Consider the following 21,163-nt stretch of genomic DNA (forward strand, 5'->3'; position numbering starts at 1 on the left):
CTTGACCAGAATCAACACCAAGACTGTAACAGAAATTGGAGTGTAAACTCAGGCTCCTATTATTGTAACCTCAAAGTTTCTCTCAAATTCCTTCTTGGAAGTCATGCTTGCCCTACTTAGATACTAAAATACTTCTTACATAACTGCTCAGGAAAAGCTGTACATGGGGAATAAAGTACTGAGCTGGCATTAATTTCATTTTACTCTAGTGTTCTGCAATATGACATATTTTACATCAGCTCCACTGCATCAGGTTCTTCTGTCTATCAACCTAAAGAGAAAAGTTTGACATTAAATTTATTTCTTGGATAATACACTAGATGCTTCTGAAGTCTACACTGAAGCATGAAGTGATAGTGTCTGTTGAAGCCATCAGTTCTTATTGACAAGTCTGGTTAAATTATCAGGTTGTATGTAATTTTATTTGAGTGTAGGAAAATGAAGGTTATAGCCAAGAGCTTGGTGGGGTTTTCTTTCCTGAGATGATGATTTATTCATTTTGGCTTCAATAGCTACGGTGTCAGGCGTATTTTATATTTTTCCAACTTTGACACTTCAAACATTTGATTTCCCTTTGCAACTTCCAACCTAAAACATGTTTCCCATTATATATATTCAAGTGACTGCCTTGCACACACTGACTCATGAGGCTGGTTTTTATTTTCACAAAATATATAACCCTATTTGAATAAAATACAGATGGTGCCCAATACATTAAACACAGCAAATTTGCCATTCCCTCCTTCATCCCCTCTATGTTCCGTTCCCCAGATTTTCTGTGGCTCTATGAAATCTTATCAGCCTCAACAGCTCTAAGAGGACATGGCAACAGAAATTTGATGCCATTCATGTACGCTTTGCTACAATAAATAATGTGCAGTTTCTTAATTATTAGTATTTTTCCATAGGATTCTGCGTTTGGAGCTCTGCTTTAAAGTGGGCTGCATGCCCCTTGGAAAGTACTGAACAGCCAGCTTCATGTGGTCCCGTGGTAGAGTTTGAATTAAGGGCAATCAACATGGAATATGGCACCAAATAACTTTCCTTCCAAGGTGACAGCTGGAGCAGATTCAGCAGCCTCTTACATTGCCAAACAATTTTTGAAGGACAAAAAAAGGCAATATGCTAATAGTATAGCAAATTAACAGAGTAAATTAGTAAAAACTGCTGAAATTAGTTGAAGAAAAATTGTTCTGGGTTTGCTATGAAAACATAAGTATAAGACATAGTATACACACGCATAAAATTTACTTGGAATGCCCAAGACCTAGGTTTTCTAATAAGATTCTATCGGCATCACTAGATGGCATTGGAGGGTGCTTTATCTCATCATGGGAAAAAGGTAGCTTTTGTCAGTAATCCACAGTAATTTTTATTAGGAATACTAGTAGTTAAGGAATTTATTCCAAGCAAGCTGAAGGCATGTTCTCTGCAACTTTGGTGAGGGATTTGCACTATGAAGTAAGAACCAAGGCTGGCTGAGCTGTCACTGCATTGCTGCAACTTCCTTTGTCACACACAAGGAGTCCACCGTCTCTGAGCTAGACCTGGAAGACTGAAATTCAGACAGAAATAAATTCCAGAGGGTACCGAAGAAACTGAGAACTGATATTACATGGGCTGGTGACTTCAGAGAGGTAAGAGTTAATCTGTTCCTGAGATTTAGGGTGGAATTTTTGGTGCTGCATATTTGGTTTTCCCTCACAGTAAATCATACAAATATTATTATATAAACGGTATCTCTGTTTTTCTTACGCCCTTTTTACTATATAGTTCTCATGTCCCTTTCCTATTACTTTCAGAATGAGATATGTTTGCCATCCTGTGATTTTTTTTTCACCATCAACATCCACTTTGGAATTACTGCTAATTTTAGTCACCTACTCTTGTCCATTGATTGTTACTGTCAAGAAGCCACACAGAATCAGTTGCACCACAGCTATGGTGGTTTCTGAATTGCAAGATTATTTTTACACTTATAGAGTTCTCTTTTATTCATACTCTTTAGTAGTTGGTAAAAAGAAGCAAAGAGGAGTTTGTTCCCATATGAACACATGATTCTGGGAACTTGGTCTTTAAGAGATGGACTGTGTATCAGAATAATTATAGGTCATGGAACACATGTTGTAACATAAGGCAGCAAAATGGTGATTTCTTTTCATATCTGCCACCTTGACCCACAGTCTAAGTCATTAAACTTTTCAATTCCCCAGGTAGACTGTACAGAGTCTGTTCGCAAATTCATTGCCTATTCGACGAAATGAGCATTATTTTTTGCCTCTGTAATATTCGCTCTGCTAAGAGCTGTCTTTTATCAAAATTCTATAATGAATCAGAAATCAGAGCCATATACAGATTAAAACCTGACATTTAATTGAAGAGTTTCCATTTTTCAAATAGACTTTAGGTTCGTTACTCTTAGGACTAAAGGACAGGATGGTAAAACATGTAGAAATAGTAGCATTTGTGCTGATCAACAGCTTGCGTCCAAGAATGAGGCAATACCTGCTAGTAAGTCATATAAGGTTTTTAATAGGTCACGAACTTGCACAAAGCCAATGTCTTGTATAAAACATTAAGTACACCCACTTCTAAAAGTGCTACTGTGCCCCTGGTCACCTATTTGTCTGACTGGCTGCTCTGCATTCCTTCTAGTGTATTTACAGAAAGCTGCAATTCATAAATACCAATTTGTACCATTATCTTCATACATGCCAGGTACTTGTAATATTGAAAATTGGAAATTGTTCTTAGGGCATACCTGAAGTTAGCAGAAAGATGATAAATAAGAATGGCATTATACCTGTTAAACAGTGAGTGTAAACGTGTAGAACTCTTATTATTTTCCTGAAATTATTTATTAAATAGTAAGTCTTTAATTTGCTGTGTCTTGCTAAAGCTTCCATCTTAAAGTAAGGTAACTCTTCATGGTGTCATTGTTTAAGTCTCACAGGAACCTACACACGTGCTCACACACACACACGTGTGTGTATATATGGGAAAATCAGTCTATTTTTCCTTACTTACATGGTCCAAACATTTAGGTCCAAGAGGCAGGTTTTATGAAGTTCCCATTCCATAGATACTTTAAAATCTAACAGTCTGATTCTGTTTTCTGTGAACATAAATCAAGGATTAACTGAATTACACTGGTAAAATCAAGCCAAGATCAGATTCCGGCTTTATCATTCCAAGAAGCCAAGTTCAGTCTTCCTTCTCAGCCTCACAGTCGTTTGCTGAAAAACTGTGGTTAGCAGGGATTTTTTGTTTAAAAGCCGCAATTTCTAATAAATGTGTTGTTTGCCCTCTGGCTTGACATCAAAGACAGTTTCATAATGAGGGTGGCTCCTACTGAATTATATTTCCCCTCAGTTTGCATGGGGAAGTGGGGCACCTATTACACACAGGCAATTGTTGACTGCATGCAACTACAAAGGGAGGATATAAACCAGTTTGTTTCCTTCATGTTTTTAAAATACAGCTCTTAAAAGCATCCATGTCAACTTGAAAAAAATCACTTGTACTTCCTTGCAAGAAGCCTACTTGTTAGAGTTAAGATGCCAAGGTCCATGTCTGTGCCAAAGAAAGGATACGGGCCCTACGTGGCCTGGGAGCTCTCAGAGGCAGTCAGCCTGAACCAGCCCGATGTGTCTCTCTCTCTCCTGCTTAAAACTCAGAGAGAGAAAAAGATATGTTTTCTTAAAAAAAGAAGGATCAAATTATCACATCTCAAGAAACATTAGGCAGAGTGTGATTGTGAAGTCTTTATATACTGCCTGCTTTTCACAAATCTTCCTCTTCCTCTTTGAGCCCCATTTTCTTCTTTCTGCAGTTGACTGATGAAAACTTCAGTTGAGCCTTTTCAACACGAATCTGTTTGACTTCTTTCAACAGTGTTTCACATCTTGACCAAAAGGGTAGGGATATGTTTTCCTGGAAAAACTTGTGAACAGTCTTGCCACTCCATTTTTCCTCCCCCCCCCCCGCCCCCTCCCCAGTAGTAGGTTTTAGTTAGTCTTCACAGAATTTACTGCTAAAGAATACAAGATAAGACTCTTCCTACTAAAGTTTGAATATCCTTGTATTCATATATTTCTTCCTGACAGGCGACATAACATGATCTCTGGATCTTCACTATCATCTTCCATATGCTTTGAATTACAAGTCCTCTAAATCATTTGCTTAATCTGAATTATTATCAACAAGTGTGTCTTTTTTGCTTTAAACAGCAACTGTGCATGAAGGCATGGGGCCTTATAAACATTAATAGGGTCAGCACCAGTAGAAGTGGAGTAACAGTATATATTTTGCCTCTCTCCAATTTTCCTTGTAACGCATGCCTCCTGCGTGTCCCCAGGTGTCTGTTACAGCAGGCCGTGGGAGAGCAGCCGTGCAGGGCAGTCCCACGGGGAGCTGCTGGGGCTCTGCTCTCCATAACCGTAGTAGCAGAAGGAGCCCACGTGGCTAGCTATGTTCTTCAGGATGCTTCTCTGTGACTGACTGATTAGTCACTAAGTCTACTCCTTTGCTCACCCGGTATGGACATGAGGCTGCATTGACTTATTGTGAGCTGTGGTACAAGTCGATAAGGTGGATTTCAGAGGCAGGGACAAGGTCTTCAGTGTGCACCTACCAGGGGCAGGTCCTGCTCCATGACAGTGGTCCCCAGCAGTTACCACACTACAGACAGTAACTGGCAATAGGAAGACCTGCTTTCACTCCAAGCTGCTGTCCCCCCTGCACCCCACTCTGCCATCCTTCTCGCAAATCTTACAGGAAACTTGGTGGTCACGGCTGGCAGAAGTACTAAGCAAAATGCCTCAGTGAAGCAGGGAGAGGCAGGGCAAAGCATGTTAGAAACAGTTGTACTTACACTAAACTCCTTTATCTCATGTCAGAAGAACATTTTTCTCAGAGTCTTCACCAGTGGCTCACTGCCCATCCAACGTCCTTCACCCTCTATACAAACTTAGCTGAGCACCTCAGCTGGCAACAGGGCCCACTTGTTTTCAGACTTTCTCTCAGGGTGATGATTGCTCATGGTGATATCACTAATTTCACCACAGGTTTCTCTTAGGTGTGATGCAAGTTGTAACAACCTGTTTCTGGAGCTGAACACGAGACCTCAGCTTTCCACTTAAAAAGATGCGTTGAAGCTGGGGAGAGGCCTTTGAAAAGTGACCAGAGACAAGACAGCAGGCTCAGACAAGATACAGAAAAACAGAAGAACACATTTTTATTTTGGTCTAAGCAAAGACCAAAGCTCTCGGCGTGTCTCCACTACGACCCTGAGGATGTCAGCTCAGAGGTGATACTGAGCAGTGACTGCTTCGCTGCCTGGAGCCTGCTCCCAGTGGTGGGGCTATTGTCACCCCTTCACTAGTGTCACCCCTTCAGCAAACCGTCACGGAGACGGTGGGCAGCTCCTGGAGGTGCCCTGAGCCACAGCCCCACCAGGGCAACGTGGTGCTGGACTGGACCGAACGCTCAGCACAGCCCCTCGCAGAGCGGCAGCACCCACTGCACCCACTGCTTCACGTGGCTCTCACTTCTCCAGATGAACTCAACATCCTGTTTAGCACTTCATTTTGTGCACAGCCAATTGGTTTTTCACTGAGGAAATAAGCTCTCCGTGTTCAGCGCGACACGTACATAAATACATATACACGTACACACACGTGCATGCACGCACACAGACATCAGTCCTTTAGAGCCCTGTGGGTGTCTTCTTTCACATTTCTACCTTGTGGCTTGACAAAGCCAGGAAATGTAAAAAGCAGTCAAAATGTTAGGGGGAAAAACAGATAGAAATGCCTTTTCCACAGAAAACGTGGAGCAGCTCCCAGGCTGACTGGCCCAGACCTGCCAGCTCACTTTGTGCCTTGCTTCCTCCTCCTCCTCCTCCTCTGTGGCTTCTCAGGGGTTTCCATGCCACAAGCGCCAGTCAGGCACTTTGCTGAATCAGACCCACTGCTGCCAAAGACACTTTCTCCCCATAAATTCAGACTTTTACCAGTGCTTATTACAGCTATTAAATTCACTTATTGTAGTATCACGCCTCTCTTATTAAGATTTTAATCAGCATTTCCACTGGAAAGCCTTACTCTCAAAGAGTTATAAAACTGCCTGTATAAAGTTGATTACTGGTGAAATTTAGAATCCAGCTTCTTGGCTCACGGCTATGTTTCTTTCTTGCTTACTTGATTTCTGTTTGCAAAAGCTGATGTAAATTGGTTTGGCAAGTTATGTTTAATTCCAGGGATAGACAATTCCTGACTTAAGAGGCATTTTTTTCTGGTGCGTGGAAAGCGATGGAATGAAATTATCCTAAGTTACCTGACTACAATATTAAAGAATTACCCTGGATATCTTTTTTTTTTTTTTTTCCTGTTAAATGTTGATATTTTTTACCTAGGAATACAACTAAAGAATTTAACCATTCACATTGTTTTTAAGCACTGGGTATTTTTGGAATGGTGTACAGTGCTTAATGGGAAGGCAATCACAGAAGGTTAAAGACTTTCAAAATACACACCAGCGCCTCAGTGCCAACAACCCATATCACTTCAATGAACTGTGCAGTATGTGTTGGCATGATTTATGTAGCAATTTTAAAAGAATCTGTAGTATTTGTTTATTACCAGAGCATGATTGATGGGTTCCTAAGTGCACGGCGACACAATCAGCTGAGCTATTACGGCTGGGAGTTTGATAATTTGTGAGTTACAGCCGTTACAGCATGTCATTTCAGTCACTTGCCAGAAGTCGTTAGGGTATCAGTGACCTCAGAGAAACCACGGTGAGACGAGACCCACTGCCGATGGTGTCACTGTCGGACCACCTCTCCTGCATGGTCACACTGCTGCCCGGCTGCCTTGGCTCTCCTACTCTCCTTCCCTGACCCTCCTTGGTAAAGAAAGTACACCATTTAGCCCAAGGAACAACTCCTTCAGGTTCTACTCTCATCCTCACCCCTTCCAAATGTTAGAAGACTGGTACCAGTGTGACTCAAGCCACCCGGCAGGAAAGGCTGCTCAAGACAACAGTATTCTGACAGTCACTCGCTTCGTGACAGGCAACCATGTAGACAAAGCCACCACATACCCTGGAAATACACCCTTCACTGGGAGCCACTGGAACAACCTCAGTTCCTTCCTGGAAAAAATAGCCCAGGCTTAAGTTTACATACAATACATTATGTCTAAGTCTTCACTGGATTTAGGCATTTATTTGCAACACAAAAAAATCGAGTATGAAAGAAATTGTATTTGTCTTTTATTTTTCTTTTTTTTTTTTTTACAAAAATAAACAATTTGAGAAACAAAAGCACATTTATTTTCCTGACTGTACAAACTACAAAACAGTATGACATTGGTCACTTTAGCACTTACTTTATTGCTTTCACTGAAAGCAAATTCTCTAGACACACCATGCCTGTAAAACGCATTTTATATAGAATTAAGGCTAGCATTCATTTGACATTATTAAGGTCATTTACTTCTTTCACTCTAAGAATTAGCAAGCAGTGCCTTAGAAAACCAAGGATTTGATGATAAAAAATACGAATAACTGCAAGATAGTCATTAAACTAGTACTGTTCCACCAGCTGGATTGCTTTGCTAGTCTGTCAAAGACGTGGCTTCCTGAACAATTCAAACTTAATTCAACAAAAGTCTTAAGCACAGGCTTAATTGTAAGCATATGCTTAGGCCTATCCCTATTCAGCAAAGCACTGGGCACTTGGTTAAGTCCCTACCCTTTCAGTGGGACTATTCATATGTTTATGTGATTCGCTAGACCTACAACATGGCTCTTTTAAATTAAAAATGAAACTTTATGATAACATTGGAAGCAAAAATGAAAATTAGCTACAGTCTTGCAATTCTAAATATAACCAATTCCTTCCTTTTGACAAATATGCCAGCATTGCATTTGATAGCTTTAACACAAATGCTGATTGTCTTCAGCAACGTTTGCTGTTCAGCTTACAAACTGATATGCTTCAGTTACTGTGTTGTGATTGTACGTGCCCAAATAAATATCAGCACGGAGGATACAGACTTTCAACTTTCATCCCTGTACACACACATACAGGTCAGAAACGGTTTGCTAACCTTGGTTAGGAAAGCCAGAGCTGCCAGCTGATTTATAACCAAAATTATAACCTAACAGTGTATCGTATCTTGTATTTTGCTTTGTTTTTTAAAAAAAAAAATCACATTTTCAAAATGTTGTTTTATTGCACGTTCATCCTGGGCATGCAGGTTATTTCTTTAAAGTTTTGTTTAGCACTCTATAGATTAGAATGAGTAATAGTGCAATTATCTCTCCAGCCACAGCCGCCTTCTACCTAACAGCTGCCTATATTTATACACAAACAGCTCTTGTCACTCACACAACAGAGTGAGCCACTTTAGGTGTCAGTCGGTCACCTTCACATATGTTATCTTGTCAGGATCAGGCATGATATGATTTGAGGCCATCTTGAAGAAGACAAGCTGCCGACCTGCACCGAATAGGAAAAGGGGAAGCGGGAGGAGGAAGCGGGGAAGGGGAAAAAAAAAAAATTAGAAGTGATGAACAAAAGGTTGCCTATCTTAAAATACTGACATTTCATATTCTGCTTCAACCTATGCATTCTTCAGGAAACCCAAGACTGAACTCTCTCTTAACTTCAACTGGTATAAACCTGAAATGCTTTCGTCTAAAATGACACCAAATCTCCCCTGGTTTCAGTATGTTTACTCTTATCTAATTAAGGTCAAGATAGAGCTGTCCACAGCTAATATGGTAAATGAAGGAAAGGTCTGAAGATTTTAATACAAATTTCACATGATCTTTAAAAAAGTATTTAAAGACTCTCCCACTGATCAAAACAGGCTTGAGTACAGGGCTTAAATGAAGGACGTTGATTTGAGTGTACAGGAGCAGAATCATCTTTGCGTGCTTGAATCTTTGCAAAACTGATCAGTGCAATGTATGTTAAACACGACTTTCTCTGAAATAGCTCTTGCTGATCACTTTGTAGCTCTGGGTTTTAAACAAGCTGGAACAAGGCTTCTACTCCTCAAGCAAAAAGCACCAGCAAGTGATAACAGCCTGGGTTAGTGTGAGGCACCTGCCAGATATACATCCGAGGCCAGCGGGGGCTGCGTTTGGTGAGGTTTCACTCACTGGTACTTGTGGGAGCCGCAGCACAGTTCTTGTGTCTCCCCATGCTTAATGACCTGGCATCTTGTTCACAGCCCTGCCTCTCGATGAGTACCTGCCGTCCCACGGACCCGCACTGTCATTGCCTTTCCTTGCAGCAGGGGCCACAGAGATACTTGCCACATCTGTTCAGCCTCTGCCTTCCCTCTCTCTAAACTTCAGAAAATCAAGTGCTATTTACTCCCAGCCGCCTCTCTAGGGGGCTCCCATAACACTATTTTCCTAAAAAGTAGCACATGGCAAATGGGATGCCTCAACTACTGAGCAAATTCCCGTGCTGCAGGTTTCAGGGACTCAAGTGCTCATGCCTCAGGAACACCAAGGTAAAGGGAATGCTAAATAGGACTAGAAATATTGCTACTATGTCTCATCTGCTTTTAATATTGTAACCTGAGAGAGGAGCTGCTCCAAACTTCCTATGAATTTCCCTGTGCCATAATAATTGCTTTTTTTCGTATATTAATTAACTTCAATAGTCTGACTATAGACACAGACTGGCATGATGACCTAGTAGTCACTGGTTAGCCACAGGCAAGGTTAATATAAAGCAGTTTTTTCTAGGTTCCATGGAAGTCTCTGTTTGTACCCCCCAGAAGCACAAAAAATGCAGAAAGCCGTAGCAGTACACTACCTAAAATACTCTGAAACGTATGAACTATCTAAAGTTTCTATTTGCTAGTGACGCTTTCGGAGCTGGGGACCCACTAGGCACGTGTATAGGCCTGGCTGCGGTGTGTATTTACGTTGCTCAACTAAACACAACTAAAGCACCCAACTGCACCAGGGTAGATTTTGACTTCAGGTTAAGATAGGAGATTGCAGAGGTAGGTACAGACAGAAAGCTGAGCCTCCGAGCCTAAATAACTTGCCACACAAAAGTCCGTGGCAGAGCAAGGACTTCAATCAGCTTTCCCAAGGTGAGGCTAGCACCAGCCCCCCTTCCTCTCAAAGACAGGGGCAGGGGAGCTGACCTGGCCCTAGCAGAAAAAGGCAGTCGCAGGCAGGGAAACAGCCCGGTGCACGAGGAGACGACACACAGCGGTCACGGGACGGGACAGGCCTCCTGTCCGCAACCAGCCTTCGCGGAAGAAAAACTCACCCTGACTTCGGTGGGGGCTTTGTCTCGGCGGTAGGTTACGAGAGAACACGGATATGGCCCACTGCACCTCGCGGGCACGACCGCGTCTGCCTTCCTGACCCTTCACGGGGTGCAGGGCGCCCAGGGGCACGGGGCCAGCCGCCGGGACACGCGGCTCGCCGGGCACGCGGGGAAGGGGCGCGGGCTTGGGAGCCCGCTGCGGCATTCCGCTCTTTGAACCCCGCAGCCACTCTGGAGCTGCAGCTACCGGAGATTTTTAGCAGAGACTTGTAACGTTTTTGTTTCTCAGATCGCTCTGGAGCGAGTTGCTCGAAACAGGCGCAAGTACGGTGCAGAAGCAGCACGCCAGGGCCAATTCTACGCTTGATGTCAATCGGCACCGACTGCCTGCCTTCAGGGGAACCACACCGGGATTGCCAGGCCCACAGACCTTTTGGAAAATGCATTTCTCTTTTCAACAAGTGTATTCTGTTAGACAAGAAAACGAGTTGCGGTAGCAAATGGGATTTTCCCCTGGAAGTTCTACTCCTGCTACTTCTACTTCTGCCCGGTTTTAAACCCTCCCTTCTCACCGTTCTTTAGCCAAAGCCCTACTGCCAGAAGCCCGATGCTCCCACCAGCGGCAGGGCATCTCTGACACCAGCCGGGAAGTCCCAGCTAGGCGCACGGAAGAACCTGTTTGGTTTTGTGTCAAACTGCAGCAACCATTGGGATTGGAAAGATTTATTTAAATCCAGATGTTGGACCATGTCCTGCACATTTAACTGTGGGAAGAGGTCACAGGCTTTTGTTGTGGTTTCTGCTGCTGTGTTTTAAAATAAAATTTCAGACCTCGCGGTTTGGACACCTACAGTCCCTGTGCCGTAGCACTCTGGTGCCAGCTCCCCTGAGTCCGTCGGCAGGTTTCTGCTCCCCTGACAGCTGGCAAAGAGAAGCCCCACCAAAACCGAAACTGCCTCAGCTGGAGCTTGAGAAACTCTCCCACTTCTAGCTGCTGTTGGCGGCTCCCACAGCCCAGCACAGCATGCTCCCTAAACTGTATTAAAACACTTAAAGCAGCCAGAATACGTGACTCGGCTGCTGCTTCTGCTCCGCAGCATCCGCAACCTACCTGTCCAAGTTGTCTGGTTAGTTAGGACAAAAGCTTTGCACTGGGAGTAGCTGTCACAGATCTCAATGGCTTCGTTGACGTCAAACACAGAGAGGAGGCAGCCCTTATGATGGTAAGATGGCCAGCATCTGTAGTTCTCATCAGGAATAAAAGCTTCAGGCACCCGTCTGTACTCTGCAAATAACCAAAGCAAAGCAATCGTTTTCAAAGCTCCAGCAAACTGCTTGTTTTTAACAGGCAAGGTTTATTATAACAGCTTAGGAGCAGGATATATGATGGAAAAGGTGACGGGCTAGACTGTACCAGCCCCAGTTTACTCCCAAATGTGTTTATAGCTCTGCACCTTACTTTCCTTTTCCTTTCCTCCTTTCTTCTTCTCACCTTTTTCTCCAGAAAGTGTCTGTAAATAAACAGTCTGTGCACAAAACCCTTTCCCCTTCCTCACTGCACAGGCGAGGCTTTGGTTTTATGAGGAGTTTTACAGGAAGAATGTCCCATTGAATAAACAGCATCCACTTGAATGAACTGACTCACTGTCCTACTTCTTAACAGTGAGCAGGATTGTCAGGGTGAGACCCGACCAGGCGTTCCCAGCCCTCCCTCTCCCTCAGAAGAGCATGCTATTTTCCTCCAGCTCCTTTAGAGAAGGAAGAAAAGACAGGCTTTTAATTAAGCAAACTTTTTTTTGCTTGCTCAGATTAGCACAAAAGGGGAGTTTCTTGATGGGCCTCCGAAGAGAAGGAAAAAAAAAAAATAGCGGGAGCATGTCAGCGTGGTCCTCGCCCAGCGCCTCCGCGCTGCCCTGCCGATTACTCCTCTCCCTTGGCTGCCGTTCAGTCTCACTAGCCTTTATGAGCTGCCTCTTGTTCTCTGTTCACAGCTCCTCTCACTTTCCCAGCCGCTGACGGGGTTCCTCTAATGAATGCATCAGCAAATTCAACTAAATCATTTCTAAACATCTCTGTTTAGCGTCCAGACGCACAAATTGATGGTTCGCTCCTGTCTCCCCCCGCTACATCCTATTCAAAAAAATAAATAACATTCTATATTTCTTCTAATTGTATCTATCATGGAAACCAGAGCTGCCGGCCCTGACTCACAGCCTATTCTTAAGTCACTTTGGTTCAGGCATTTTCTGCCTGAAACTGCAGATTCAGCCTGTTAATATTTCAGACAGCACGTAGTACGAACACCACCGAGTCAAAGGCGAGTATGTCTACTACTCTAAACTGCCAGTATTTCAACTGGGAAAAGAAGTATACATCCACAAGTGCTCGTTCACACCACACAGTCTGAAATAGTGGGAAACAAATGCAGTACATGCATTCTATTTTAAGCCTGGCTCAGTAAAAGTATCATAAGAAACATTCCCAAACAACAAGCAAAATCAGAGCTGATCATGTCCCACTTAAATCAAAGGCAAAAAAGTTTTCATTAATTTAGAAAAAGCAGACTCACACAGATGAAGAAAGAAAAACCCTAATAAAAATGCAATTTTACATTACAAATGGTCATGTCTCCATAAAAAATACATATGTATTTATTCTGAAGAAAAGTCACAGCATAAATCAAACTGCTACTAGCTGGATAGGTAAAGTCCCTTTTTTTAAATTTCTGTATCAACTATACAGTGTAACAATAATTGAATGTAACTGAATAATATTCTCTTATCTCTGTATGGACACTGCTGAGTATTGATTTGTACCTCACAGCCAAGGTCAGTAAAATGATATGTGCAAATGAAATGCAAACCAATCAATTCGTTATTGTCAGCACCATATACAATAATCTGTATCAGCATGCATGCCGTGTTGACCGAATATAAAATGTGACTATTCACAACTTTTCTTTGCACGGATACAGAAGTGCCACCTAACACTGCGCTGCGCCAAACCTCACGCCACAGAGGACATTCACAGAATGATGAGAAGATGAAGCATCTGCCTGATTCTCTGCATCAGCAAGGAGCGTGCACCAGCCCTTCCCGAGGGTGTTCTCAGAGCCTGCCGGGCTCCACACTGGGGCTGGGAGAGAACTGCGGCATCCCTCGGCACGCCATCAGGGCACTAACCAGAGCAGCCCCATGTCACATCATGCATTTTTCTCCATGCAAGGCAGAAGCCCAACTGGAAGATGCTTATTTTGAATTATCATTACATTTTTAAACTCTTCTGCGCACAGATATGCCTCTTAATATGCCTATAGCACTTTCTTTCTTCTCAACACTGTTCCCGGTACAGCTGACAGGGGTTAGGCTCTCAACTGACACAAACAGATTTCAAAAGAGCAGCAGTGATTTACATGACCTGAGGCTCTGTTAGAGGTAGGAGATAAAGTTCTCTCATTCCATTGACTTTTTCAAGGTGACCGAGCCTGGTAAATCATTTGGACAGCTTGGACACATTAATCGACAGATTTGGGCCAGCAATAACTGTGATGGTGATGGCAAGCTCCCGGCTTGCAGGTGCAAGAAAGGATGCAAACCCCCACGCCGGTACCTAGGGTGGTCTCACCATGCAGCAGAGCCCTGTGGCTGTTCCTACTCTCCTTGCTGCTCCCTGCCAGCTCCTACACGAGGGAAGCCACCACCATCTGCATGACTCATGGGAACAGGGCAGCGTAACAGGTACACAGCAGCGTGACCCACATGCAAAGAGCATTTTCCTTGGCTGGGAGATCATCGAGCACCCGACAGGTGAAAATACAGCCACCAGAGTCTAAGGGAAAGCACAGAGTCACACAGCCTCCACAAAGGCAGCTTCTGGCAGCTCCCCCGAACTGGCACAGACTGCTGAATGCCTGCAGTTTGGGGATCTGAGCCTGCTGCCTACGCTGCCTGCGGGAAGGGGAGTGGGATGCGGCGAGGGGGAAAGGCAGGAAGGCAGCCCCTCTCCCCACTTGCACGGCAGGCAGCAGGGGCGGCTGGCTGCCTGGGAGCGCCTTCCCCCAGTAGCATCCCGATGGGAAGGCAGCCACAAGGAGCAGAGAGTGGGACGTGCGATGGCCCCGCACCCTGGCTCACGCTCCCAAACCAGCCCGGCACTCCCGCCGCCCTGGGAAGCCAACACGGGATCCCCTCTTCCAACTATTACAGTCAGAACTGATCAGAAAGTCATTGCAACACCAAGCGCTGGTCTGGGGAAATGGCACTTCTCTCCAAAACCCACTTTATCTCGAGCAGAGCAAGGTACCTGCCTTCTCCGTTTGCACGGCAAAGGCAAATATCCCTGGAATCTCTTATTTACACAGCAACAAATTAAGGACCTGACCCCTTAGCCCTTATTTGTACGAGTTGTGAAGAAATGCACTCCTCACGTGAACTAGAAGGATGCTCCTGAAGGATGCCCCTCCACTGAGATGTGCTCTGGCAATGACATTAGCCCCAGCCCACAGGAGAGCTGGGCTTCCCCTACACCTTTAAATGATCATCTTGATCACTACAGTGCGGTTACTTCCTCAATTAAGCAATACTCCACTGGTTTAAAGACAGCTCCAGCTCAGGTTTTTGTCCTGCCAAGACCTGAAACTTGCTTAAATGGAGTCCGTGGAATTTGAAGGCTCACGGCAGTAAATCACATCATAAAAAGGTCAAAGTTCTGGTCGATTTCCAGACTAATGGTGTTTAAAACCAATAAATACTTGCCTAATACTACAAATGCAGCCATAAATTTACACTTTTGCATACATACACGTAGCTTGACACAGAGTACATAAAGTCTATCAAGGTAATGGCAAGGAACAGGTCAGAGAAATGCAAGATGTTCCTACCGGTATCACAACTGAAAAAGAATCCTTTTCTCCATCTACTGGTTTTGTGAGGATTGAAGCAAATAAATGCAATGCAGTAAGCCTGATCTTGATGTCACTTAAAACAGATTTACTCCAGCTTAACATACAGGAGCTGATTCCCTGCTCACAGTTATACAAATAAATCCTACTAGGAAACATTTTTCCTGCCCTGTAAACATTGTGAAACTTCAACATATCTTGCTATGCTGAATCTGGGAAATCCTCAAAAGTTTTGTTTTGTCATATTTTTAATAGTTTTGAAATATTTTTACGAGTTTGTTCTGGTCAATCAAAACACGCTGTTTTGATCCCATCAAAATCTCAGAAAGTTTGTTACAGCACTAGCCAGTCCCCATGACAGCCACAGTGATATTCAAACCAAGCACCTTCTCGTGACAGGTGAGAGGCATCTTTAAAAGCAATCTGCAGCATCACTGACCAGTGCAACAGCTATAAAAGAAAGTCAATGCTTTAAAATCTTATTCTAAATTTTTTCCATCAAAAGTCACCTGCGTTGTCCCAAAGCCGGCTACAATCTATAAACACACTCATTTTCACTGCACTAGACTGAATCATATAAATAACTCCACAAGTATATAATAAACTATGTGAAACCGCCTGTGGTTTCCCCCTTTTAGCTTGTTTGAATCACCCTAAATCTGACTTTAATCAGTCCTAATGACCGTTTATTTCAGCCACAGCAGCCAGATTGCATTTTTACTACCAACTACAGCTACTCGTTGGAAATTTGCCCAGTTCTCTTTTCTAGTTATCACCTGCCAATACACCATGGGTCAATGACACAGATGCAGTAACGTTCATCCTTGAGAGAGAAATCACGTTGCTCCTTTTCCTCCCTCCTCTTTTCCTCCGAGGAACACTGGCAGTCAACTCTGGATTTGCTTTTAATTGCTTTGCTTACAAGTAAGCAGAAAGAGCCTGATCTTGCCAATCTCAGCAAAAAGTGGTATTGAGCAGTGTTTTGCTCTACAAACAGTCCCCACCGACTCCCAGGGAGCTTATGGAGAACAGAGTCAGATCCTAAGTAGACAATAACACGCTTATGCTTTTAGTACGCTTCATTTTATGCTGAAATTTTCCTCATGCTTCAATACCTCACATTTAAACATGCTTCTGACAACAAGCCTCACAAAGCTGTACGCACAGTTGTGCTACGGAAAACTGCTTTTTGGTATGTCTTAGAAAATGACATGCTAGGCGTATCCTGCCTGTCTCTGCTTTCAATCATTTCTGACGAATCCCAACTGTTTGGAAGCACAGACAGGCCTGGCAGGACACGGGTTTGCCGTCAGCCCGGGAGATAGCCCTGCTTCTCTGGTGAGTATTTCCATCTTTTGGCTGTTTCCCGCGTGCAGGCTGGAAGCGAAGTAAGGCTTGCCTCTTTTTATATGCTTCCATTGTGCTTACAGTAGAGCCATATTTAAATCGGTATGCAGGCTGTCACCGAAACACAAATAAATAAGAAGAACAACATGTTCCCTGACATTTTATTCCCATTAGCATGACACAGCTGCAGTGGTTTTCCTGCCTCGTGCCCCACGTCCCAGGGCCGCTCACCGGGCTGCGGAGCTGCTCTGCACCCACGGCCACCGCTGCGGTGCGCTCCGACTTACCGAAAGCAACCAGCCCAAACTAGCGCCACAGGTGCTTGTAAGCTGCATCTGGCCCACTCGCTCACAAAAACAATGATGCTGGTGATGGACGAGCCCAAAGGTGTACAGGCTCACGTGGCGGGGTATTTAAGCTTAAAGACAGATGCCTACAGGATTTGTAACAGACGCTCGGTGACTTCTTTAGCGTTCTTCAAAGGAGCTGAGGACCGAACCCATCAGCAGAAAGCGTTTTGCTGTACGCTGCCAAGTTGGACGCGGAGAAGTTTAGCGACAGCAGAACACGTTGCTCAGTGAATAGGGCACATGGTTTGCACGGCGGTGGAGATACGTGTGAGCAGCAACCAACCGGTCACTATACGGCCCCACCGTATTTCCAGGGCCGTATGGCTGCAAAGCAACCTGCTCCTGTATTCCTCTGTGGGCTGGGATTGCCCGGCTGCTGGTGCGAAAGCCCTCTGTGCAAGGCAGGGTGGAGAGGGAGACTTTCTGCCCGTGCCTGCAGCCCTGCACATCTTTCCCCCTCAGCTGGCCACAAAGCAACCTTGACATCCCTGGGAAAGAAACACCAAACGCACAAGTGCCAGAGAAAGCAGGAATCTGAGCTGCAAGGACTGGGCTGCAGTACGCTCCCGGCTGAGCCTTCAAGCGCCTTCAGCAGCATACTTTTAGCCTTAACATTGTGGCCTGCCATAGAATACACAAACTGCCTCAAACAATATTCCAGCAACCTTGCAAAATTTCTCTTTCGCATATACACGTGTGCACAAACACCGCCCGCCCCCCTCCCCGATTTCAGTAATTCTTGGGCGGATTTACAATTTCCTAAGCAGGTTGCTATAGCGACCCTGTAGAATATTTTTTTCAAAACACTGTTGTACTGTAAACGTTTACATACAGCATAATCCTGCCAAATTGTCTTAAGACAAAGGAAAGCACAAAGTGTCTTTGCTTTATGTCCAGCCTTCCAGCTTTTTTAGCATTGCGAATGTACTTTCAACTAACAACAGCAGCTAATTACGCCTTTCTGTGGGCTTGCACACCCTCAGGCCTAATAATGGGTCATCTATTAGCTTTAATGAGTAACAAAGTTATTCGATTTACTAGCGTTAGCTGATTTCACGCATTTCTGAGTAAATTCTGGGTTAACTGAAGGGCTGAGGTTTAGCTCAAGGGCCAGACACCCAGTTGGTACAAATCAGTCACTTGATTGAAGCAATAAAAATGTTGATACTGGGGCAGGACTTTACTGATGAACATCAGTAGATTTTTTTATAGCCTTCTTAATATGGATAATTAATGGAACGACTTAATCATTTTTAGATAACATATGTCAGAAGAAATACATGGTTCCTGTTTTAATTCACATTCTTCTGGTTTCCAGCAAGAGAGACCAACAGTCAATGGAACATAAAACTATTTGTTCATAGTGTTGTTTTAAACACTGTAATGTTCCTATATCAACATTAACAGTAGTGTGATTTATGATTACAGAACACATACATAGCTATCGAATGTCTCCCACGCCTCCACTCTGTTTCTAAGATACTAAAGCAAAGTCCAGAGCATAATATAATTTACAGCACTATAAAATCTTTTACAACTGAAGCACAGTGAAAGCTTAATATCCAAGATCTTCTGTAATATGACTATGTCATCTTGTTAAACTTCATTTATGGGGACACTAGGGTTGACAAGAACTTTCTTCACATCACTTCCCTACTGGTTATCAATATCACCTTTCTCACTTCATGGTGTTCATAGAAGGAGGTCTGCCTTTTGAAAACATAGGTTCAGCTAGATAACACACTGTTTCCTCAACGTTTATGTTTTAGTTACAGCCTTAGATCACTTGGCGAAGATCATGATCTCTTCTTTCCTAGTACAAATTTACAATGGTCTATCCAAGACAACGGGTAGTTCAAAGCATTTAGACCTAAGACATATTCTGAAGACTGTTACCTGAACCTTCTGTGATTTCTTTTCCCAAAAAAAAGGAAACAAAACAAAATCTTGCAATTCTTGGATCTCAATTCTCCACTAGTTCTGCTTTTAGGATTTCAAAATAGATGACATACCAGAAAGGCCTTGTTTTGTCACAACCCTTTAGATGCCAGAAGAGACTGGCATTGTTAATTCTTAACATTTCTACTGTTTGAGAGAGCAAAAGTCCTGGGAGCCAAGTCACCTTGTGAGACTTCCATCATCCAGAGCAAAATCGATGTGAACTTGCACCTGCCTGGTCTTGGCATACCAGTGTACGAATGCAAGGCTCTGATTAACTCCAGTCTGGCCTGAGAACCAAACCATCATCTCTAGTTTTATCTTAACCTACCACTGGGTTGGAAAACACTCTCCTTGAACTTTCATTATGCTGTAGAGCAAGGCAGAAAATGTTTAAAAAAAATCCCACAACCTTAAACATATTTTTCCTTTGCTTCCACAAAGTAAGACAGTGTCCTCCTAGACCCCAAACAGGGCCAAAGCAGGACCTCAGCTGACAGCCTGGGAAAGCACCGCAGTTGTCCCTTTTCGCACTCATCTTTCCCTCCACCACCCACTAGGAGTTACACAAATTATTCGATCCGCTCAGTTGTTCAGCCCCGGTTTCGGCGGTCAGGAGGCCAGCTCAGCTGGGCACATCCTGCTAGCAGAAGAGGTTGATAACTTGGACACCGGTCTCTTCCAGCACCACTGACACCCTCTCCTACAACTCCACTGTACCACAGGAGAATTTCTCATTCCATAATCTCTGGATAATTTCTGATTAATAACTTCTAATTCCATAATCTCTGGACTGACAATATTAAAAACTAATTCTAGCATGGTATTACCAGTCAAATACTAGTTGAGGAAGGAATATGTTCAGAATAAAAGTGATATGAATGGGTAGGTAGGTGTATTTTCACCCTCACAATATGACTTCTTCATACTTTTCTGGCAAGGAAAGGGAGCCTTAAAATAGAAATAAATTACAACCCCTTTTCTGTTTGGTTAAAGTAGCCTTAGAACAAACAAGAAACAGGCCTGCACATCTTAAAGGCATGGCAGCTAAGTCTGAAAACACATCTCATCTAAGTGTAATTTCCACTAAAATATCTGATTTCTCAGGCTTGCCATTGGTTGAGAACATTTTCCTATCAAGGAATTCAACATTACACTCATGGTCTTTGATGTAGACCGGCCAAATATGTTACACAAAGCATCTACGGATTTTCAACATCTTTGCTTACGTTGTAGAGTGCCTAAGTCTATGAGCAGTGTCCTACAAATAAAAAGGGCTCCTTGCACAGAAGGGTGTTACTAACCATGAATATGAGTAGCAGATTCTGCGTTATATTATCCAGGACTCTACGGAATTAAACTAACACAAAAATGTGTAATTATTACAGTAGCCAAATATACATGGAGCTCTGCTCCGTATTAGTAGAAACCTCCACTGTTACATTTACCACCGCTTCCTAAGCTTCTCTCCCTGAGATTCTTTATAAACATGACAGCCCTCTAAAATGCAAAACTTCATCTTGTCCTGATATAGCAGTTAAATCTGGAATCAACCAGCATCACAGAAAAACTTCAGCCCTCCTGGCACTTCTTCAACAAAGGACGTGTTTGTACTATTGATTGTACTGCTGAAAATAATTTCGCTGTGTTGACAGGCATCACTCAGCACAGATTGTGATGAAAAGCTGAAAATTAGAAAGTTAAATGAACACCTGCAACAATTTTCCTGCCAATTTTACAACAAAATAAATATTGAATTATTCTGATAAGTGGGTCAAATTCATCCCTGGTGTCATGGCCCTTTTAGGTTAACAGCGCTACAACAGGAATGAATTTGGCTCCTGTGTCTTTCACAGAGCAAATGCTTCACTGAACTTTTCAAACCCCCTGTGCCAACATTCATCTTCATTTAGAACCCGTCTTTCCCTCTTTACTGAGCTTTTGCAGCAAAGCCATAATTTTCTTATCAACTTGCAGTCAATTATGTTGACAGTTTGACATGAATATTGTACGTACACAAAAATAATTTGCAAAACAGCTTTTTCAATTGTTAGACTTAAAGTCATTTCCATCATACATAATCTTCTTTGACATGTATAATTCCACAAGCTATCCTTCCGGGAAGAATACGCAACCCTTCGTATCACAGCAGCTTGAATAGCATTCTACCTACTTGTGGTGCTGCAGAGATTTTATGAAAAAGATACTATTATGCAGCTTCGTTTTCATCCTGTCCTTTTCTTTTCTTTTTTATTCTATTGCTAGCCAAAGCTGAGGGACACATTATTCTTCTCTTGCAGAGCAAGCAAAAATTTTATT

At 43.3% G+C, this 21,163-nt stretch overlaps 1 protein-coding gene across 1 annotated transcript in view; it reads right to left on the reverse strand.

The window, feature by feature from the left end:
* Positions 1-7,262: 7,262 nt before the first annotated feature.
* Positions 7,263-21,163, reverse strand: part of PKDCC (protein kinase domain containing, cytoplasmic) — a 38,569-nt gene continuing 24,668 nt past the window's right edge. The window contains exons 6-7 of the mRNA XM_049833901.1: positions 11,421-11,594; positions 7,263-8,506 (exon numbers count right to left, since the gene is read on the reverse strand). Of these exons, the coding sequence (XP_049689858.1) occupies positions 8,421-8,506; positions 11,421-11,594 (260 nt within the window). The 3' untranslated portion in view covers positions 7,263-8,420. The remainder of the gene's footprint in view (positions 8,507-11,420; positions 11,595-21,163) is intronic.

Source organism: Accipiter gentilis, chromosome 30 (genome assembly GCF_929443795.1).
Source record: "Accipiter gentilis chromosome 30, bAccGen1.1, whole genome shotgun sequence".
NCBI lineage: Eukaryota > Metazoa > Chordata > Aves > Accipitriformes > Accipitridae > Astur > Astur gentilis.